At 37.6% G+C, this 24,874-nt stretch overlaps 1 protein-coding gene across 1 annotated transcript in view; it reads right to left on the bottom strand.

Moving 5' to 3' along the window:
• DNAI4 (dynein axonemal intermediate chain 4) overlaps positions 1-24,874 on the bottom strand; it is a 98,744-nt gene that overhangs the window by 35,211 nt on the left and 38,659 nt on the right. The window contains 3 exon segments of the mRNA XM_019957303.2: positions 3,876-4,070; positions 9,692-9,847; positions 22,355-22,494. Of these exon segments, the coding sequence (XP_019812862.2) occupies positions 3,876-4,070; positions 9,692-9,847; positions 22,355-22,494 (491 nt within the window).

Below are 24,874 nucleotides of genomic sequence, written 5' to 3'. Positions count from 1 at the left end.
TGTAAGAAACTGCCAAACTGTCTTCCAAAGTGGTTGAACTATTGTGCCTTCCCACCAACATTGCATAAGAGTTCTTGTTGCTCCACATCTTAGCCAGCATTTGGTGGTATCATGGTTTGGATTTTAGCTATTCAATAGTTGTATGGTGGTATTTCATTGATGTTTTAATTTGAAATTCCTTAATGACATATAATGATGAACATCTTCTTAAACTTATTTGCCATCAGTATATCTCTTTGGTGAGGTGTCTATTAGGTCTTTTGTCTGCTTTTAAATTGTTATTTGTTTCCTTATTGTTGAGTTTTAAGAGATATTTGTATATTTTGGACGAGTTCTTTATCAGGTATGTCCTTTGCATATTTTTTTTCTAGTCAGGGACTTGACTTCTCATTCTCTTGACAATGTCTTTCACAGAGCAGATTTTTAATTTTAATAAAGTCCAACTTATCAATTATTTCTTTTAATAGATTGTGCCTTTGGTGTCAAATCTAAAAAATCATCACCATACCCAAGGCTATCCAGATTTTTTCCTATGTTGTCTTCTAGAAGTTTTATAGTTTTGCATATTTCATTGAAGTTTTGACCCATTTTGAGTTAATTTTTGTGAAGGGTATAAGGTCTGTATCTAGATTATTTATTTTGCCTATAAATATCCTGATGTTCCAGTATCATTTGTTGAAAAGACTATCTTTTCTTTCCTCATTATATTGCCATTCCTGTTTGGTCAAAGATCAGTTCAGTTCAGTTCAGTTTAGTTGTTCAGTCGTGTCGGACTCTTTGTGACCCCATGAATCGCAGCATGCCAGGCCTCCCTGTCCATCACAAACTCCCGCAGTTCACTCAGACTCATGTCCATCGAGTCAGTGATGCCACCCAGCCATCTTATCCTCAGTCGTCCCCTTCTCCTCCTGCCCCCAATCCCTCCCAGCATCAGTCTTTTCAAATGAGTCAACTCTTCACATGAGGTGGCCAAAGTACTGGAGTTTCAGCTTTAGCATCAGTCCTTCCAGTGAACACCCAGGACTGATTTTCTTTAGGATGGACTGGTTGGATCTCCTTGCAGTCCAAGGGACTCTCAAGAGTCTTCTCCAACACCACAGTTCAAAAGCATAAATTCTTTGGTGCTCAGCTTTCTTCACAGTCCAAATCTCACATCCATACGTGACCACTGGAAAAACCATAGCCTTGACTAGACGGACCTTTGTTGGCAAAGTAATATCTCTGCTTTTCAATATGCTATGGTCAAAGATCAGTTGACTATAATTATGTGGATCTATTTCTTGGCTCTTTATTCTGTTCCATTGATCTATGTGTCTGTTCTTTCACCAATACCACAATAACAACTGTAACTTAACTAACTTTTGAAGTTGGATGATGTCAGTCCTCCAACTTTTTTCTTCTTCTTCAATATGGTCTTGGCTATTCTGAGTATGATAGCTTTTTAAAAGTTCTTATCTGTCTTTTACCATCTCAGTCACCTTTTTATCTGTTTCTATTGACTGTCTTTTTTAGCTTTAGCTAACATTTTCCTGCCTATTTACACAGCTAGCAAATTTTTATTGGGTGCTGTGCATTATAAATGTTACAGCACTGAATGTCTGCATTGTGTTTTCTTCGATACAATACTGTATTGAAGTTTGTTTTGCTGAGCGGTTAACTTACTTTCAGATTAGGTTGATTTTTAAAATCAGCTTTTAAAAATTAAAATTTTTAAATTAGCTAAAAAGTTTATTGGTGGGGAGGAGGGTCTAGACTAGTCTTCATTCTTAAGGTATGGCCATTCTGGATATTTACTGAATACCCTATTTCTACCCCTCTGGCCAGTCAGAAATCAAATGTGTCGAAAGACTAAATGATAGATTTATGGAGGTTTTTTTTTCTCTACATAATTTCCTAATATCTGATTATTCCAATTACAGTCATCTCAGCCTCTTTGATGGAGAAGGCAATGGCACCCCACTCCAGTACTCTTGCCTGGAAAATCCCATGGATGGTGGAGCCTGGAAGGCTGCAGTCCATGGGGTCTCGAAGACTCGGACACGACAGTGACTTCACTTTCACTTTTCACTTTCCTGCAATGGAGAAGGAAATGGCAACCCACTCCAGTGTTCTTGCCTGGAGAATCCCAGGGACGGAGGAGCCTGGTGGGCTGCCATCTATGGGGTCGCACAGGGTCGGACATGACTGAAGCAACTTAGCAGCAGCAGCCTCTTTGAACTCTTATCTGGATGTCATCATATGAGCAAAACTGCAACACTACTATAGTTCATCAGCCTGTCCTCTCCTATTCTCTCATAATTATTTACATCCTAACTAAAAGCAGAACTACTATTTTTTCTTTTTTAAATGATCAGTGATATGTTCCTGGGCTGGAGGAAGCACAAGCTGGAATCAAGATTGCCGGGAGAAATATCAATAACCTCAGATATGCAGATGACACCACCCTTATGGCAGAAAGTGAAGAGGAACTAAAAAGCCTCTTGATGAAAGTGAAAGTGGAGAATGAAAAAGTTGGCTTAAAGCTCAACATTCAGAAAATGAAGATCATGGCATCTGGTCCCATCACTTCATGGGAAATAGATGGGCAAACAGTGGAAACAGTGTCAGACTTTATTTTTGGGGGCTCCAAAATCACTGCAGATGGTGATGGCAGCCATGAAATTAAAAGACATTTACTCCTTGGAAGGAAAGTTATGACCAACCTAGATAGCATATTCAAAAGCAGAGACATTACTTTGCCAACAAAGGCCTGTCTAGTCAAGGCTATGGTTTTTCCTGTGGTCATGTATGGATGTGAGAGTTGGACTGTGAAGAAAGGTGAGCACTGAAGAATTGATGCTTTTGAAGTGTGGTGTTGGAGAAGACTCTTGAGAGTCCCTTGGACTGCAAGGAGGTCCAACCAGTTCATCCTAAAGGAGTTCAGTCCTGGGTGTTCATTGGAAGGACCCATGCTAAAGCTGAAACTCCAATACTTTGGCCACCTCATGTGAAGAGTTGACTCATTGGAAAAGACCCTGATGCTGGGAGGGATTGGGGCAGGAGGAGAAGGGGACGACAGAGGATGAGATGGCTGGATGGCATCACCAACTCGATGGACATGAGTTTGGGTTAACTCCGGGAGTTGATGATGGACAGGGAGGCCTGGTGTGCTGCGATTCATGGGGTCGCAAAGAGTCAGACATGACTGAGTGACTGAAGTGAACTGATGCAACTTTAGAAAGTTTCTATAACCTTCATTTCATTCATTCAAAAATTGAAAAGTTGAATTAAATAATCTCTCAAATCTTTAAAAATATTGTAGCCATAAGAACAGGAAGAATGCCTGTGTAATAAAATTAGGGAGAGGTAATAAAAGCTAGAACCTGGAAAGTATCAATGGCAATGGAAAGGGGTGTTTGACTATGAGAGAATAATTCAATATTGGAACAACAGAGAGGAAAGAACTTATGAGGTTTTGAATCTACGAGACTATCTCTTTCTTTGGGCTTCCAGGTCTGGACTCTCCTGCTATTCCCTTTTAGTGCTGGAAACTATATAAAAATGTCTTCTGATAAGTGATGTGTGTGTATGTGCTAAGTCGCTTCAGTCATATCTGATGCCTTGCAACCCCGTGGACCGCAACCCACCAGGCTCCTCTGTCCATGGGGTTCTCCAGGAAAGAATTACTGGAGTTGGCTGCCATTTTCTTCTCCCTGATAAGTGATAACTCAGTTTAAAGACTGCATCTAGAAATAATAATACCATTTTATTTTTTTAATTACTTGAGCTTGTCTAAAAGCGATTATATTTAAATATCTTTTTTAAAGTATACAATCTTTATTTCAAAACAACACTATTTTTTTAAAAGATGTTTTAGTATATAATGTGTTAAATACCTTTTAAAATAGGAAGCTGACGATAAGCTGCAAGTTTTGGCTGAAATATATTTTCCATTATAACTCGTTCCATAAAAAATAAGTCCTGCTGAAACTTATCAGATTTAAATACTGCATCTGAGTTGTCTTCTTCTTCATCACGAACTTTAGCCAGAATTACATTTTCAATATCCATTAGAGAACTACCTTCACTAACTGTAAAATACAAATATGATGCAATGGTAACATAATTCAAATATTATAATATTAGCTGGTTTGTACATTCTAAAGATTTATCAATGACATTTTGCCATCACTATTTGTATTCCTCCAGTATTCACAACAACTTTAATAGTTACTTATTGAATGTCTTGTAGGAACCAAGCACATGCAAGATATACATATATTATCTCATTCTGGAATCAAAAAATGTGCTGCTTTCAGAAAATAAGCAATGATAACTCATAAGGTAATTTGTATCTCCATATATTTTTATTCAAATTGAAATTAAATCATTATCAGTCTTCATTACACCTTCAGATAAAGGTTTAATTTATTGCTTTATAGGAATACTACACTACTGTTGTTTATTAATGCTATAACAAATTACCAAAAATTTAGTGGACTAAATTTAAAGTTCTAGATTAAATTTAAAATTAAATTTAAAGTGGATACAAATTTAAAGTTCTCTAGGTTCGAGATCAACCCAGGTCTCACTTGGCCAAAACCAAAAGGTTATTAGGGTTATGTTCCTTTCTGAAGGCTCTAGAGAATTAATTTCCTTGCCAATTTCTAGAAGCAACCACCAACCCGCCGTCCATCTTCAAAAGACAGCAACATTGCATCTCTCTGATGGTCCTGCCATTATATCTCTCTCTGACCAGAAATGGAAAAAATACTCCAAAGTACCCATTTGATAGGTTTGGGTCCACTCAGATAATCCAGGATAACCTCCCTCTTTTAGATCCTTAATGTAGTCACATTTGGATAGTCTCTTATCTCATGTAAGGTAACCTAGATTATAAGTTCCTGAGATCAGGATGTGTATATATTTGAGGAATGATATTCTACTTATTACTTAGTTAAAACAGAATGAAGGGGAATCCTGCATCCATGAAGATGGAGTAAACACACTTTTCCCTATTCCTTTGCTAAATACAACTAAAAATCTTGGGACATTAATTTTTTTTTTTTTAGAGGAAGCCTTTGAAAGCCTTTGTCAGAAGAAGGCAGAGGAAAAAGATTGCTCAGGACCCAGGGAATGACACAGTGGTGCGTTTCCTGGATTTCTTATTACTGCAGATACTCCAGACAAACCTCCTCTCTTTAGCCAAAACCCAGGAAAACAACAACCTTGCAAGAAAGAAAACTTAGGATATAACCATTTCTCTCCAGGAAAAACAGAAAAAATTCTAGCCCCACCCATTTCACAAATACCACTAGCCAAGCGGGAAGTCTAGACTTCCATTCTTGCCAATTCTAACAAGGCTTTCCAATCTCCCAGCCTTCCAGTGGGTGTGGTGTCAGAAAACGCTCAGTAAGGAGCTAGGACTTTCAATCCTACCCAAAAAAGAAAAAAATGACTGTGCTGCCCTTTGTGCAATGTCAGTTAAGATCTCTTGGGAAACATGGAATTCCACAGCTATTTGGCAGTAACAAGGTTCTTCCCAATAGTCAGAGTTGGATTGGTACAGTCAGAACTTACAGAACTGTCCCAAAGTAAAAAAGCCAAGTTCCAATCCATGGTGTCAGGAAGTGTTAATGAGGTGCTCCTATCCCTCCCAGCCATGTAGGTATCAATGGAAGTTAGAGCTCACTATCTACCTTACACAAGGTTAGAGCTCCCCATCTAACATTACAGAACAGAAATGAGATGATCCCCTCTCTCAGTGTAATTGAAGGGCAAGTGAAAAATATGGATTTCTACTCTAGTAATGGGTGCTTCCCAGGTGGTGCTAGTGGTAAAGAATCTGCCTGCCGATGTAGGAAATGTAAGAGACCCAGGTTCAATCCCTGGATCAGGAAGATCCCCTGGAGTAGGAAATGGCAACCTTCTCCAATATTCTTTTTTTTTTTTCCTCCAATATTCTTGCCTGGGAAATTCCATGGACAGAGGAGCCTGGTGGGCTACAGTCCATGGGATTGCAAAGAGTCAGAAACGACTAAGTGAAGGTGAGCATGTGCACACACACACACACATACACAAAATGGAGCAGTAAACCCCACTTTTACTTTCACCTGGCGGTAATGGAGCAGTGAATTTCCCTGTCAAAATAGTGTCAAACAAATCCTGCTAAAAATGAAGTTTAAACAAGATCCAGTTCTCAAAACATAATACCCCAAGTCTCTAAATTTCAACTGAACGTCACTGATCAAAGAATCAAGAAAATCTCTACTTAAATGAAACAAAAAAACACACAAAATCAATAGAAACCAACACTAAGAGGACAGAGATGCTTAAATTATCTGACAACAGATAAAATATATCTAACATAAAAAATATCTGACAAAAAATTCAACAGATGGGCTCAACAGCAAAATGGAAGGGACAGAGAAGAGAATCAGTGAACTTGAAGAGAAAAATAGAAATTACCACATCTGAAAACCAGAAAGAAAATAATCTGCAAAAAATATATATATATATATATGAATAGAGGCCCAGAGACCTCTAACAAGATATATAATATTCACATCATTGGGGAGAGAAGAAAAGGATGAGACCAAAAAAGTACTTGAAGAAATAATAGCTGAAATCTTCCAAAATTTGGCAAAGAAAAACATACAGAATTAAGAAACAGTGAATTCCAAAAAAGATAAACCTAAAGAAATTCACACCAAGATACACCATACTCAAGCTTCTGAGAACTGAAAACAAAACAAAAATATACAAAGCACCAAGGAAAAAATACTGTCTTATATACAGAGGGAAATAAACTAAAAACCTTCTGCATAGCAAGGGAAACCATCAATAAAATGAAAAGACAACCTACTGAATGGGAGAAAATATTTGCAAACCATATATCTGATAAGGGGTTAACACCAAGAGCTCAAAGAACACAATAGCAAAAAAAAAAAAAAAAGACAGAAGATAAGCTAAAGAGACATTTTTCCCAAACGGCACATGAGATGTTCAACACCACCAATTATCAGGGAAATGCAAGACATTAAGTTAAGTGGTCCTTTTCATCATAGGGGACTGGAATGCAAAAGTAGGAAGTCAAGAGATACCGGGATTCAGGCAAGCTTGGCCTTGCAGTACAAAATGAAGTAGGGCAGAGGCTAAACGAGTCTCACCAAGAGAATGCACTGGTCATAGCAAACACCATCTTCCAACAACACAAGAGAAGACTCTACACATGGACATCACCAGATGGTCAATAGTGAAATCAGATTGATTATACTTTTGCAGCCGAAGATGGAGAAGATCTATACAGTCAGCAAAAACAAGACTGGGAGCTGATTGTGGCTCAGATCACGAACTCCTTATTGCCAAATTCAGACTTAAATTGAATAAAGTAGGGAAAACCACTAGGCCATTCAGGTATGACCTAAATCAAATCCCTTGCATACAGTGGAAGTGACAAGTAGATTCAAGGGATTAGATCTGATAGAGTACCTAAAGAACTATAGACGGAGGTTCATGACATTGTACAGAAGGCAGGGATCAAGACCATCTCCGAGAAAAAGAAATGCAAAGAGGCAAAATGGTTATCTGAGGAAGCCTTACAAATAGCTGAAAAGAGAAGTGAAAAGAAAACGACAAAAGGAAAGATATACGAATCTGAATGCAGAGTTCCAAAGAATAGCAAGGAGAGATAAGGAAGCGTTCCTCAGTGATCAATGCAAAGAAATAGAGGAAAACAATTCCTTTGAGAAAATTAGATACCAGGGGAACATTTCATGCAAAGATGGGCACAATAAAGAACAGAATGGACCTAACAGAACCAGAAGATATTAAGAAGAGGTAGAAAGAATACACAGAACTATACAAAAAATATCTTAATGACCCACGAAGGTGTGATCACTCACCTAGAGCCAGACATCCTGGGATGCGAAGTCAAGTGGGCCTTAGGAAGCATCACTACGAACAAAGCTAGTGGAAGTTATGGAATTCCAGCTACTTCAAATCCTGAAAGATGATGCTGTGAAAGTATTGCACTCAATATGCCAGCAAATTAGGAAAACTCAGCAGTTGCCACAGACTGGAAAAGGTCAGTTTTCTTTCCAGTTCCAAAGAAGGGCAATGCCAAAGAATGTTCAAATCGCTGCACAATTGCACTCATGTCACACACTGGCAGGTAACGCTCGAAATTCTCCAAGCTAGGCTTCAACAGGACATGAACCGAGAACCCTCAGATGTTCAAGCTGGATTTAGAAAATGCAGGGGAAACCAGAGATTAAATTGCCAACATCTGTTGGATCATAGAAAAAGCAAGAGAATTCCAGAAAAAACATCTCCTTCTGCTTCACTGACTACATGAAAGTCTTTGAGTGTATGGCTCACAATAAAATATAGAAAATTCTTAGAGATGGGAATACCAGACCACTTTATCTGCCTCCTGAGAAATCTGTATGCAGGTCAAGAAGCAACAGTTAGAACCAGACATGGAACAACGGACTGGCTCTAAATTGGGAAAGGAGTTCGTCAAGGATGTATATTGTCACTCTGCTTATATAACCTATATGCAGATAACATCATGTGAAATGCCAGGCTGGATAAAGCACAAGCAGAATCAAGATTGCCAGGAGAAACAGCAATAACCTCAGATATGCAGATGACGCCATTCTTATGGCAGAAAGTGAAGAGGAACTAAAGAGGCTCTTGATGAAGGTGAAAGAGAGAGGGAAAAAGCTGGCTTAAAATTCAACATTCAGAAAACTAAGATCATGGCATCCGGTCCCATCACTTCATGGCAAATAGATAGGGAAACAATGGAAACAGTGACAGGCTTTATTTTCTTGGGCTCCAAAATCACTGCAGATGGTGACTGCAGCCATGAAATTAAAAGACACTTGCTCCTTGGAAGAAAAACCATGACCAACCTAAACAGCACAGACATTACTTTGCCAACAAAGGTCCGTCTAGTCAAAGCTATAGTTTTTCCAGTAGTCACGTACAGATGTAAGAACTGAATCATAAAGAAGGCTGTACACAGTGAAGAATTGATGCTTTTGAAGTTTGGTGTTGGAGAAGACTCTTGAGAATCCCTTGGACAGCAAGGAGATCAAACCAGTCCATCCTAAAAGAAATCAACCCTGAATATTCACTGGAAGGACTGATGCTGGAACTGAAGCTCCAATACTCTGGCCACCTTATGAGAAGAGCCGACTCATTAGAAATAAGACCCTGATGCTGGGAAAGTGTGAAGGCAGGAGAAGGGGATGACAGAGGATGAGATGGTTGGATGGCATCACTGACTCAATGGACATGAGTTTGAGCAAGCCCGGGGAGTTGGTAAAGGACAGGGAAGCCTGGTGTGCTGTAGTCCATGGGGTTGCAAAGAGTTGGACACAACTGAGCAACTGAACAACAATGTTAAGTGAAATAAAACAGAGAGAGAAAGACAAATACTGTATGATTTCACTCATATGCAGAATATAAAAAATAAAAACAAAACTCATAAACAAATTGATGGCTATTAGAGGGGAAGGAGGTTGAGGGGTAGGTGAAATGGCTAGAGAGGGAAGTTTATAGAGTGACAGTAACTAGACTTATTGTGGTGATCACTTTGTAGTGTACACAAAGATCAAATTATTATGTTGCACGCTTGAAACTAATGTAATGTTTTAATTCAATTATCCCAATTTTTAAAAAACTGAAATAAATGAAATCTTACTTTTTTCTAAATTACTCCCTGCCACCGTTTGTTCCCAGTCTTTTGAAGGTACATTTGCTTTACTACTTGAGTCAATCATAGACCGTTTTGGTGGTAAAGATGAAAGTTCCATAGCATTGTAAGAATCATACAAATCCCAAGCCGTGGACATTATACCTAAATAAAGAAAAGGAAGGTAAACATTACTTTAAACCAAATTATAATATTTTAGCTTATATATAGCTAGCTAAAGCAAAATCTAAGGTAAGAATATCTATTGTTCAGGGAAAAAACTATTGTTTTACAGCAATGGCAAGAAATAGTTAATGATGCCCATGGATTGTAGCTTGCCAGGCTCCTCTGTCCATGGCATTCTCCAGGTCAGAAAACTGGAGTGGGTAGCCAGTGATCTTCCCAACTCTGGGATCAAGCCCAGGTCTCCAGCATTGCAGGCAGATTCTGTACCATCTGAGCCACCATGCTAATGCTAAGTCACTTCAGTCGTGTCTGACTCTGTGCGACCCCATAGATGGCAGCCCACCAGGCTCCCCCGTCCCTGGGATTCTCCAGGCAAGAACACTGGAGTGGGTTGCCCTTTCCTTCTCCAATGCATGGAAGTGAAAAGTGAAAGTGAAGTCACTCAGTAGTGTCCAACTCTTAGCGACCCCATGGACTGCAGCCTACCAGGCTCCTCCATCCATGGAATTTTCCAGGCAAGAGTACTGAGCCACCAGGGAAGCCCCAATTTTAGTTTTGGTAACATCATTACATTTGTTCATTGGATAAAATATAATTAACCTAAGAAACAGAAAACCTAGGAAATAGGTACTATGTACATGCCATAATTATGTATGTTAGAATAATAAATCAGGATTGTGACTTCCTAATTCTATGCTATCATACACAATTGAAATCTTATTTTAGCTACTATCAGAAAAATGGTATTCCTAACTATACCTAAGTTTTGAGTATTTCTGAGTGTAAGATTGTGTAAATAGTTTTTAAAAGTTTTAAAACATTGTTTCTATCTACTGGTTTAATTCAGGCTATAATAACAATTGGCCATATAACATTAATAGAAAAATAATTTTATTTTAGCTGAGTAAAAAGACGTGATTACTGTAAAAGAAAAGGTAAATAAGACTTACATTTCCATAACCTAGAAACAACTGGTAACATTTTCATGCATGTCCTTCCAGATTGACATAAATATATATGTGTTAGCACATGAATAAATACATACGCATTTTTTAATTAAAATGATCTCATATCACACATACTTCTTAAAAGAGTTTTTACTATACTATATAATATACATAGAAAACAAACTGTCTTTATGAAATGTACCAACTTTTAGAATTTAACTGTATTTTAAAAAGTTAGCCAGGAACACTAATACATTCATTGAATTATCCATTTATTTGAAATGCAACTTCTATAATAAAGTATTGCATGTGGACTGTTAGGTAGGAAACTTTTTGTCAGTTTTTCTAAATCTTTACAGAGGCAACTTCAGCTAAATTGACATTTCTGGCTTCTCTATGTCCTTTATTCATACATTACCAGGCAAAGAGAAATGACTAATCCTACAGGAAAGTTTAGGAGATGGAATTACAATTTGGCCACTTCTGGATTCTTTTGTTAAGTCTGCTCATTTGCAGAAAGCATGAATTCTCATCTGTTCTCACCCATGCACAGAAGGTCTGCGCTTTCTAGCTGTGCCAATTATTGTTGGTATTCTTCTGAAGGGAAGAAATAGCAAGTCCACTCAGCTGTGGATGAAAGGCTACATGTTTCAATTAGCTTCATCAGTGGCAAAGGCACTTTTTAAAATTTCCATCTCTTCTATTGATCCATAGTCTCAATATTTACTTGATCTTTGTCAAATTCTTTAGTATAAACTGTAGCATTGGTTTTAAAAATTCCAATTGGAGTATAGTTGATTTACAAGGTTGTGTTAGTTTCAGGTGTATAGCAAAGTGAATAGGTTATATACACACATATATCCATTCTCTTTTATATTCTTTCCCCTTTAGAATTCCCTGAGCTAAGAAAAAAGTACTAATATCATATGAGAAAGAGAGGATGTCCCTGCAGATTCCATGAACATTAAAAAGATAACAAAGGAACACTATGAACAAACTATCCCAATAGATTTGACAATCTTGATGAAACTGACCAATTCCTTGAAAGACACAGTCTGCCAAAACTCACACAAGAAAGAATAGACAACTGTATAGCCCTATCTCAATTAAGGAAATGGAGTCATAATTAATAATCTTCCAAAACTAAAAGCACTGGGCTCAGATACAGGTATTGAATTCTACTAATAATTTAAGGAGAAAATTGCACCAATTCCCTGTAACATCTTTCAGAAGATAGAAATAGAGGGAATACTTAACTCATACTTTGAGACCAGCATTACTCCAATACCAGAAACAGACCATAAGAAAGGAAGATGGCAGACCAATAACTTTCATGAACATAGATGCAAGAATCCTCTACAAAATGTTAGCAATCAAATCCAACAATATATAAAGAGAATTACACACCACAACTAAGTGGAGTTTCTCCCAGATATGCAAAACTAGTTCAACACTGGAAAATTGATTGATGTAATCCATAATATCAGGCCAAAGAAGAAAAATGACTTGGTCATATCAACAGATTCAGAAAAGGCACTTGGCAAAATCCAACACTCATTCATGATAAAAACTTGCAGTAAACTAGGAATAGAGGTGGAACTTCCTCAACTTGATAAAGAACACCTACAAAACCCAATGAGTTTCTTCTAGAAACTAGGAAATATTTCACTAAGATCAGGACAAGGCAAAGATGTCTCCTCTTACCACTCCTTTCAACATCATACTGGAAGTCCAAGCTAATGCAGTAAGATAAGAAAAAGTAAATGCTAATAAAAGAAGTACAGAATGGAAAGGAATAAATAAACTGTTTTTCAACTCAGATGACGTAATCATCTATATAGAAAACCTGAAAGAATTAACAAAAAAACTACTGAACTACTAAGTGATTACAGCAAAGTTTCAGGGTACAAGGTTAACACTATGCAAAAATCAATCTCTTTGCTATATATTAACGATGAACAAAGGAATTTGAAATTTGAAACAATATGATCTACATTAGCACCCAAAAGCGAAGTAGGAATAAGTCTAACAAAATATGTACAAAACGTAAGGAAGACTACAAAACTCTGATGAACAAAATTAAAGAATGAAATAAATGGAGAGATATTCCATGTTTATTGATAGCATGACAACTCAGCATTGTCATGATGCCTGTCCTGCCCAAATTGATCTATAGATTCAATGCAATTTCAATCAAATCTAAGCAAGTTACTTTGTGCATATTAACAAACAGATTCTAGGGGAGACTCTCAAGATGGTGGAGGAGTAAGACGTGGAGATCATCTTCCTCCCCACAAATACATCAAAAATACTTCTGCATGTGGAACAACTCCTACAGAACACCTACTAAATGCTGGCAGAAGACCTCATGCTTCCAGAAAGAAACCAACACAACATTGTAAAGCAGTTTTCCTCCAATTAAAAAAGAAGCGAATTGACAAAAAGGAACTGATTCTAAAGTTTACATAAAGGGACAAAAGACCCAGAAAAGCCAGCACAATATTGAAGACAAAGAACAAAATAGGAGCATTGACACTACTCAACCTGAAGACTTACTACACTGCTACAGTAATCAAGATAATGTGCACGGAACAGAATAGAGAGCTCAGAAAAACACTGACATTAACATAGTCAGCTAATCTCTGTCAAAGGAACAAAAATAGATGAAGCAAAGATAGGCTTTTCAACAAATGGTGCTGGAACAAACCGGACATCCAAGTGCAAAAAAAAAAAAAAAAAATTAATCTAGATACAGATCTTACATCCTTCAGGAAAATTAACTAAAAACTTGTTTTAAACCTAAAAGTAAAAGGCAAAACTAGAAAACTCATAGAAGAAAATATAGGCAAAAATTTAGATGACCTTGAGTATGGCAATAACTTTTTAGAAACAACAGCAAAAGTACAATCTATTAAGCAATAATTGATAATCTGGGTTTCATTAAAATTAAAAATGTCTGCTCTGTAAAAGAAAATGTCAAGAGAATAGCAAGACAAGCCACACACTGGAAGAAAACATTTGCTAAAGATATAATTGAAAAAGGACTGTTGTCTAAAATATACAAATATCTTTTGATCCTTAACAATAAGAAAACAAACAACCAAATTTTAAAATGGGCCAAAGAACTTAACAGATATCTCATCCAAATAAAAAGGCATACAGGTGGCAAGTAAGTATAGGAAAATATACTCCTTATCATATGTCATCATGGGAAAATAAGTTAAAACAAAAAATGAGGGGAATTCCCTGTGATCCAGTGGTTGGGACTTGGCACTTTCACTGTGGGGATCAGGGTTTGATTCCTAATTGGTGAACCAGAATTCCCCAAGCCATGCAGCATAGCCAACCCCCACCCAAACAAACAAAAATAAGTTACCACTGCATACTACTAGAATGGTCAAAATCTGGAATACTGACAACACGAAATGCTAGTGAGGATGTGAAACCACAGTAACTCTCCATCACTGCTGGTAATGGTACAATCACTTTAGAAGGCAGTGTGGCTATTAAAAATAAATAAATAAAAATACTGTTTCCATACAATCTAATAATCACACTCCTCAATATTTACCCAAAGGACTTAAAAACCTATATCTACACAAAAACTTGCACATAGATATTTATACCAGCCTTACTGATAAGTGCCAAAACTTGAAACAATCAAGATGCCTTTCAGTAGGCAAATGAATAAATTAACTGTTGGTACATCCAGATAAAGGATAATTAAGAATCTGGCTACCTATGGTTTTATAAGCCTTCTATGAGGGAGGATAGGATTTCAGGGACTCTCTGTGTATAGAATTCAGTATGCATTGGGGGTATTTGTTTGGGGTTTTTTTGTAGTTTTTTTGTTTGTTTGTTTTGCTTAAGTATCCATTGTATAGTCAGCTATGGTTTTTCCAGTAGTCATGTACAGATGTGAGAGTTGGGTCATAAAGAAGGCTGAGAGCCAAAGAATTGATGCTTTTGAACTGTGGAGCTGGAGAAGACTCTTGAGAGTCCCTTGGACTGCAAGGAGATCAAACCAGTTAATCCTAAAGGAAATCCACCTTGAATATTCATTGGCAGGACTGATGCTGAAGCTGAAGCTCCAATATTTTGGCCACCTGATACATAGAGCTGACTCACTGGAAAAGACTCTGATGCTGGGAAAGATTGAGGGCAGGAGGAGAGAGGGGCGACAGAGGATGTTTTTTACAAAACATCACTGACTCAGTGGACATGAATTTGAGCAAACTCCAGCAGATAGTGAAGGACAGGGAAGCTTGGCATGGTGCTGTTCATGGGGTCACAAAGAATGATTCAGTGACTGAACAACAACAACCCATGTCTTGATCTGTGCCTGGTATTCTCCATCTAAAGAGCCTCTATTTTGTCCTCTCCAGAGTAGAAATTTTTGACATATTCCAGGGTAGAAGAGGGGTAGTTTCTCAGAGAAGGTACTTTATTCCTTTTGTGACTGAATTATATTCCATTATATGTATTTACGAGTCTTCCTGATAGCTCAGTTGGTGAAGAAACTGGGGTCTCAGTTGGAGACCCCAGTTCGATTCCTGAGTCAGGAAGATCCACTGGAGAAGGGATAGGCTACCCACACCAGTATTCTTGGGCTTTCATTGTGGCTCAGGTGGTAAAGAATCCACCTGCAATGTAGGAGACCTGGGTTCAATCCCTGGGTTGAGAAGATCCCCTGGAGAAGGGAAAGGTTACCCACTCCAGTATTCTGGCTTGGAGAATTCCATGGACTGTGTAGTCCATGGGGTCACAAAGACTCAAACATGACTGAGAGACTTTCACTCACTTCACATATGTATTTACACACTTTGTCTGTTCATTCATTCACTGATTGACATTTCAGTTGTTTCTACTTTTTGACTGTGGTAAGTATTGCTTTCAAGAACTTGTGTGTACATGTATTTGAGTACCTAGTTTCAATTCTATGAGGTATATACCTAGGAGTGGAACTGCTGAGTCATAAGGAAAGTCTTTCTCATTATTTGAGGAATTACCAAACTATTTTCCAGAGCAGCTGAACCATTTTACATTCCCAGCAGCACTGTATGGGAGCTTCAATTTATCAACTTCTTTGTCAATGCTTGTCCTCTGGTTTGTTCTTTTTAATTATAGCCATTTAATGTGGGAGAAGCAGCAACTCATTGTGGTCTTTACTGTATTCTCTAATGACTAATGGTGTTTAACATATTTTCTTCTGCTTGTTGGTCATTTGTTTTCTTCCTTTGGAAAACAAGTTCAAGTTTTATGCCCACTGTTTTATTCTGTTGTCTTCTGGTTCTTGGATTATAAGTGTTTTGTATATAGTCTGGATACTAGACCTTAAGAGAAATACGATTTGCAAATATCTTATTCCATCATGTAAGTTGTCCTTTCACTTTTTTGATAGCTATTTGATGGACAAAGCTTTTAATTTTGATGCAGCTCAGTATTTTTTCTTTTGTTCACAATGATTCCAGTGTCATATCTAAGAATCTACTGTCAAGGCAAAGGCAAAAATATCTACCTCAAATTTTTTAAGAGTTTTATAATTTTGGCTCTTATCCCACGTCCAAGGGCAAAGGAGAAGCCCCAGCAAGACAGTAGGAGGGGTGAAATCACATATAGAATCAAACTATATACTTGCCAGAGACACTCAGAGGGCTCAAACAAACCTTGTATGCACCAGGACCCAGAGACCCCATAGAGACTGAGACAGAACTGTGTTTGAATGTCTCTTGCAGAGGTATGGGTCAGCAGTACATTGCTGCAGGGGTTATGGGTGCAGTAGACCTGGGTATGGCATAAGTCCTCTTGGAGGAAGTCGCCATTAACCCCACCATAGAGCTGCCAGAACTTACACAAGAATGGGGAAACAGACTCTTGGAGGGCACAAACAAAACCTTGTGTGCACCAGGACCCAGAAGAAGGGAGCAGTGACCCCACAAGAGACTGACCCAGAGTTGCTGATGAGTGTCCAGGAGTCTCCAGTGGAGGCACGGGTTGGTGGTGGCCTGCTGCAGGGTTGGGGGCACTGAGTGCAACAGTGCAAGCATGGGACCTTTCGAAGTAGGTCAAAATTATCTTTATCACCTCCACCATAGTTTGGCCTCAGGTCAAATAACAGGGAGGGAACACAGCCCCGCCTATCAACAGAAAATGGATTGAAGATTTACTGAGCATGGCCCCTCCCATCAGAACAAGACCCAGTTTCCCCCTCAGTCAGTCTTTCCCATCAGGAAGCTTCCATAAGTCTTTTACCCTTCTCCTATCACTTCATGGCAAATAGATGGTGAAACAGTGCAAACAGTGGCTGACTTTATTTTTTGGGGCTCCAAAATTACTGCAGATGGTGACTGCAGCCATGAAATTAAAAGACACTTACTTCTTGGAAGGCAAGTTATGACCAACCTAGACAGCATGTCAAAAAGCAGAGACATTACTTTGTCAACAAAGGTCAGTCTATTCAAGGCTATGGTTTTTCCAGTAGTCATAGATATGAGAGTTGGATTATAAAGAAAGCTGAGCACAGAAGAATTGATACTTTTGAACTGTGGTGCTGGAGAAGACTCTTGAGAGAGTCCCTTTGACTGCAAGGAGATCCAACCAGTCCCTCCTAAAGGAGATCAGTCCTGGGTGTTCATTGGAAGGACTGATGTTGAAGCTGAGGCTCCAATATTTTGGCCACCTGATGCAAAGAGCTGACTCATTTGAAAAGACCCTGATGTTGGAAAAGATTTAAGGCAGGAGGAGAAGGGGACGACAGAGGTTGAGATGGTTAGATGGCATCACCGACTCAATGGACATGAGTTTGGGTAAACTCGAGGAGTGGGTGATGGACAGGGAGGCCTGGCGTGCTGTGTTTTATGGGGTTGCAAAGAGTCAGACACGACTGAGCGACTGAACTGACTGATCAGAGGGCAGAAGAAATGAAAACCAGAATCACAGAAAACCAATCTGATCACATGGACCACAGCCTTGTCTAACTCAATGAAACTATGAGCCATGCCATGTAGGGCCACCCAAGATGGACAGGTCATGTTGGAGAGTTCTGACAAAACATGGTCCACTGGAGAAGGAAATGGCAAACCACTTCACTATTCTTGCCTTAAGAACCTCATGAACAGTATGAAAAAGCAAAAAGTTAGGACACTGAAAGATGAACTCCCCAGGTCAGGAGGTGCCCAATATGCTACTGGAGACCAGTGGAGAAATAACTCCAGAAAGAATGAAGAGACAGAGCCAAAGAAACACCCAGTTGTGGATGTGACTGGTGATGGAAGTAAAGCCCAAGGCTGTAAAGAGCAGTGTTGCATAGGAACCTGGAATGTTAGGTTCATGAATCAAGGCAAATTGGAAGTGGTCAATCAGGAGATGGCAAGAGTGAACATCAACATTTTAGGAATCAGCAAATGGACTTGAATGGGTGAATTTAACTCAGGTGACTGTTATTATCTACTACTATGGGCAAGAATCCCTTAGAAGAAATGGAGTAGCCATCATAGTTAACAAAAGAGTCCAAAATGCAGTACTTGGATGTAATCTCAAAAACAACAGAATGATCTCTGTTTGTTTCCAAGTCAAACCATTCACTATCACAGTAGTCTAAGACTATGCCCTACCAGTAATGCTGAAGAAGCTGACATTGAATGGTTCTATGAAGACCTACAAGACCTTCTAGAAATAACACCAAAAAAAGACGTCCTTTTCATTATATGGGATTGGAATGCAAAAATAGGAAGAGATAGCTGGAGTAACAAGCAAATTTGGCCTTGGAGTACAGAATGAAGAAGGGCAAAGGCTAATAGCATTTTGCCAAGAGAATGCACTGGTCATAGCAAACACCATCTTCCAACAACACAAGAGAAGACTACATGTGGACATCACCAGATGGTCAATAGTGAAATCAGACTGATTACATTCTTTGCAGCCAAAGATGGAGAAGCTCTATACAGTCAGCAAAAACAAGACCAGGAGCTGACTGTGGCTCACATCATGAACTCCTTATTGCCAAATTCAGTCTTAAGTTGGATAAAATAGGGAAAAACACTAAACCACTATGATATGACCTAAATCAAATCCCTTACAGTTATACAGTGGAAGTGACAAATAGATTCAAGGGATTAGATCTGATAGTGTGCCTGAAGAACTATGGATGGAGGTTCATGACATTGTACAGGAAGCAGGGATCAAGACTATCCCCAAGAAAAAGAAATGCAAAAAGACAAAATGGTTTTCTCAGGAGACCTTACAAATAGCTGTGAAAATAAGAGAAGTGAAAGGCAAAGGAGAAAAGCAAAGATGTACTCATTTGAATGCAGAGTTTCAAAGAATAGCAAGGAGAGATAAGAAAGCCTTCCTCAGTGATTAATGCAAAGAAATGGAGGAAAACAGTAGAATGGGAAAGACTAGACATCTCTTCAGGAAAATTAGAGATACCAAAGGAAACATCATGAGAAACGCTGGACTGGAAGAAACACAAGCTGGAATCAAGATTGCCGGGAGAAATATCAATAACCTCAGATATGCAGATGACACCACCCTTATGGCAGAAAGTGAAGAGGAACTAAAAAGCCTCTTGATGAAAGTGAAAGTGGAGAGTGAAAAAGTTGGCTTAAAGCTCAACATTCAGAAAATGAAGATCATGGCATCCGGTCCCATCACTTCATGGGAAATAGATGGGCAAACAATGGAAACAGTGAGAGACTTTATTTTTGGGGGGCCCCCAAATGACTGCAGATGGTGACTGCACCATGAAATTAAAAGATACTTGCTCCTTGGAAGAAAAGTTATGACCAACCTAGACAGCATATTAAAAAGCAGAGACATTACTTTGCCAACAAAGGTCCGTCTAGTCAAGGCTATTGTTTTTCCAGTGGTCATGTATGGATGTGAGAGTTGGACTATAAAGAAAGCTGAGGGCTGAAGAATTGATGCTTTTGAACTGTGGTGTTGGAGAAGACTCTTGAGAGTCCCTTGGAGTGCAAGGAGATCCAACCAGTCCATCCTAAAGGAAATCAGTCCTGAATATTCATTGGAAAGACTGATGTTGAAGCTGAAACTCCAATACTTTGGCCACCTGATGGGAAGAACTGACTCATTTGAAAAGACCCTGATGCTGGGAATGATTGAAGTCAGGAGGAGAAGGGGATGACAGAGGATGAGATAGTTGGATGGCATCACCAACTCGATGGACATGAGTTTGAGTAAGCTCAAGGAGTTAGTGATGGACAGGGACACCTGGTGTGCTGCAGTCCATGGGGTCACAAAGAGTCGGACACAACTGAGCGACTAAACTTAACAACACTTTTGAGTTAATTTTTCCATATAATATGAGGTCTGAATCCAACTTTATTCTTCACATGTGGCTATCTAGTTTCCCCAGCACCAGCTGACGGTCTTGGCACCTTCATCAAAAATCACTTAACTATATATCTGAGGGTTATTTCTGGGATCCCTATTCTATTCTTCTGGTTTATATATCTATCTATATGCTGGTACAACCTATTTTGATCATAACTTTATAGCAAGTTTTTAAACCAGGAAGTATGAGGTCTCTAACTCTGTTCTTTGTCAAGATTGTTTTTGCTACTTGGGGATCCCTTGATATTCTGCATAAATTTTAGGATGGTTTTTTTTCCTGTTGTTGCAATGAAGTCTTTGGGGGTACTTCCCTGGCAGTCCTGTGGTTAAGACTCTGTGCTTCTACTATAGCGGGTGCAGGTTCATCCCTGATCAGGGAACTAAGATCCCATCTGGCTTACAGCATGACCAAGAAGCAAAAATAAAAAAAAAAAATTTCAAAGTCTTTGGCATTATTCTGGGTGGTATTCATATCTTAATAATCTTAAGTCAATTCATAAATACAGAATGTATTCCCATTTACTTAGGTATCCTTTACATTTTTCAGCAATGTTTTATAGTTATCAGTGTACAAGTTTTTCATCTCCTTAATTAAATTTATTCTGACATATTTTATTATTCTGACATATATTTATTTTTATTTTATTATTCTGACATATATTTATTATTTTGGATGCTATTAGAAACAAAATTACTTTCTTAATTTCCTTTTTGGATTGCTCATTGGTAGTATGTAGAAATACACATGAATTTTGTGTGTTAATTTTAAATCATGCAACTTTTCTTTTTATTGTAACTATATGTTTATTTAACATCCATGTTAATAAACATGCTAAATGTTTAAATAAACATTTTATTTAAATGGATATATAAACATTTTATTTAAACATTAAAAAATAAACATTTTATTTAAAATGTTTATATGTTAAATAAACCTGTTGTGGTACTCATTTCACAATACATGTAAATCAAACCATCATGCTGTACTTATACATTGATGCATATCAATTATTTCTCAATAAAACTGGAAAAAACAGTCTCTTGTTAGAAAACACATAGATGGATCATGGTTTTCTCTTACAGATTTTTTGATGTTTGCTGTCTTTTTTAAATCCATCCTGCCAACTTTTACTCTTTAATTGGAGTCTTTAATTCACTTATTTAAAGTAATAATTGTTTAGGAAGGACTTCTGATGCTTTTAATTTGTCTTCTTATGTCATACACTTTCTATATTGTTCAAATTTTCCATAACTGTCTTCTTTTGTGTTTGATATTTTTTATAGTGTATCATTCTTATTCCTAGTTTTCTTTTCTGCAATTTTTAAGTTATTTCTTGGTGATTACCTTGGGGATTAAAATTAATTTCTTAAAATTTCAACAATCTACTTTAAAATAATACTACCTTACTTCCATTATATAAACTGCTTCTATACAGCTAAATCCCATCCACTTTAAATTGATGTCATAAATTATATCTTTCAACTTTGTATGCCCAGTAGCATAGATTTAGAATTATTATTTAATGCATTTATTCTAAATCACATTGCAAAAACACAGGAGTTACAAATCAAAATTATAATACTGGCTTTTGTGTTTACCTATGTCGCTACCTTTATCAGTGTTCTTTATTTCTTTCTATGTCTTTGAGTTACTTTCTAATAGTGATAAGCATAATATAGTCTTTCTGAATTAGGCAAGAAAAGACAAAAGCCTTGAGTCAATATTCCAGGAAGCTCCTAGACATGTTAAAACATACACGCCAAATTCTTTGAGAATAAGGTCTGCTCTGTTCCTTCTAGAACCAAGGGCCAGGGTCTCACACTAGGAAGGCAGGCTTCTGTCTTTAAGACCACCACTGTATCTGAGAGGGGAGTGGGACAAGAGAAAATAAAGATGCCATAAATCTGCCCTTAATATGTAAAGAGTACAAAGTTCCATGATATAGTTTGTATAAAAATCAAGATTGATAATTATGCTATTCCAATCTTCTGAATCTGTATTTATTACTTATTAACTAAATTGTCAAATTTTGAAAGTTGCAGATCACAGTACCCAGCTATTGTGATTTGGCCAAATCATTTCGTTTTGCCTTATATACTTCATTATAATAGTTGTTAATCAACAGACCCAATGGATGTATATTAAAATATAGTAATTTACCAAGCAGAATATAACATAAATTACCTTTGTCTTCTTTCAAGATTTTGTCACATTGAACGTCTTTATTTTTTGGTGCTCCATTAATAGTCTGCATCATCCTTTCTACGTATAAATCATTGCCCAATCTATTTCGACAAAGAGTCTCATAGTTCTTGTTTCTCTGGCTATAAAAAAATAATATATACTCAACTTACTGATAAAAATTAATTTTTACCACACATATCTTTTTATATTATACTTTTCTCAAAATTAATTATTTAATGTAGGTTGCATTAAAAAGTGATCAAAAAGTGAATCAAAAAGTGAACAATCAAAAATCTTAGGAAAACACTGCATTAAACTACCTCCAAAAGACTCTTTTACACTATACTCCCCAACATCCCTACAACTTTGAGTACCCACCAATAGTGCAATTGGCCTTGTACCATTTCCACATAGGTTTTATGAACTTTGATACACACTTGAAAAAACCACAAATTTCTCTCAAAGTACTACTTTTGTGTCATTCCATAATATGTATTGCATGTGTGTGTGTGTGTGTGTGTGTGTGCTCTGCTGCTGCTGCTGCTAAGTTGCTTCAGTCGTGTCGGACTCTGTGCAACTCCATAGACGGCAGCCCACCAGGCTCCCCTGTCCCTGGGATTCTCCAGGCAAGAACACTGGAGTGGGTTGCCATTTCCTTTTCCAATGTATGAAAGTGAAATGTCAAAGTGAAGTCGCTCAGTCGTGTCAGACTCTTAGCGACCTCATGGACTGCAGCCTACCAGGCTCCTCTGTCCATGGGATTTTCCACGCAAGAGTACTGGAGTGGGGGTCCCGTTGCCTTCTCCGGTGTGGGTGCTCAGTCGTGCCCAACTCTTTGCGACCCCATGGACTGTTGCCTACCAAGCTCCTCTGTCCATGGGATTCTGCAGGCAAGAATACTGGAGTGGATTGCCATTTCTTTCTCTGGGGTTCTTCTTGACCCAGGGATCAAATCAGGGTCTCTTGCATCTCTTGCATTGGCAGGTGGATTCTTTATCACTAGCCTGGCCTGGGAAGCTCTGTACTATGCATTATTTTCATAATTATTTACTTCTGAGTATGTCTTTGATTTCCATTATGATTTGGTTCATGAGGAATTTACAAAATGCACTTTTTAACTTTCAAAAGTGTATGTGAATATGTCTCTATGTCTTAGTTGAGATTTATGCTATTAATTTTTAACTTCACTCCACTGTGCTCAGAGTATTTGTCAGATATCACTTCTTTGAAATTTTTGAAACCTTACTTCATGGCCTTGTACGTGGGTGAGTTGTATAATATTCCATGTGTGCTTGAAAAGAGTATGTGTCCTCTAATTGTTGAATTCAGAGTTCTATATATTACCATTAAACTATGGTTTGGGTTCAAATTTTCTATAACTAATTTTTTATCTGATTGACATCAGTAATTGAGAGGCATGTTTATATCTATTTTAATACTTACCAAGTTTCCAATTTTTGCCTCATATATTAAGAGGTTATTTTATTAGAAGTTTCATGTTTAGAATTATACCTCCCTTATCCTTATGAAGTGACTCTATCTCTAATAATGCTATTGGTTTATTTCTCTGTAAATGATATGTTCTTTACTGTTTTCTTCTGCTTTTAAAATCTTTTAGGGATTATCTTAGTGGTTCAGTAGCTAAGAATCCACTTTCCAATGCATTGGACATTGTTCAGTCTCTGGTCAGGGAAATAAGATCCCACATGCTACAGGACAATGAAGCCAATAGAGCACTACTACAGCATCTGTATGCTGTAATTGGTGAAGCCTGCACAGTGCAACTACTGAGTCCATGTACTCTAGAGCTCCTGTGCCACAAGACAAGCCCACGTGCCACAACAAAGAGCCCAAGTGCTGCAGCAAAGACCCAAGGTAGCAAAAAAAAAAAATTCTTCTTTTAATATTTGGTATTTTGGAGTATAATGTATCCATTGGTGTGTGTGGATTTCTTTTTTTTTTTTTTTATTCCTATTTCTGTGGAATGGTGTTTTTCAACAGTTTGGGGAAATCCTTACTGTCTTTGAATAGCAGCTCTCTTCCATTCTTTGCATTCTGCCCTTTTGGAAATGATTAGGTGTACGTTAGACCTTTAGCCTATTATCAATATCTGTTTAATTTCTCTCTGATGCTTTAGATATCATTTTTCTCTCCAAGATTTTGTATAACTTAGATCTAAGTTTTGATTTATTACATATCTATTCAATTATGTCTCGTTTAAATTTTAAATGCTTACTTTTTAATAACAAAGATTAAAGCTTTGTTTACTTTTTAATTTTAACAACTATATAAACTAAACTTTATTTTAAAATTCTTTTAAAATGTTTTTGCAATTATCAGTCATCATTTTGATAGTTTCTTAGGGTTAATGATGTTTTAACTCTATCTTATTTTTCTTCTAATATTTTTCGTTATTTTTGACTGTGCTAGGTCTTCATTGTTGTGTGTGGGCTTTCTCTAGCTGCAGCCCTAAGGGTCTTGGTTTAATATAAAAGCCTCTCTTTTGATTCTCTCAATTTG

This window comes from Bos indicus, chromosome 3 (assembly GCF_029378745.1).
Source record: "Bos indicus isolate NIAB-ARS_2022 breed Sahiwal x Tharparkar chromosome 3, NIAB-ARS_B.indTharparkar_mat_pri_1.0, whole genome shotgun sequence".
Taxonomy (NCBI): Eukaryota; Metazoa; Chordata; class Mammalia; order Artiodactyla; family Bovidae; genus Bos; species Bos indicus.
This window is presented reverse-complemented; position numbering and strand designations above follow the sequence as displayed.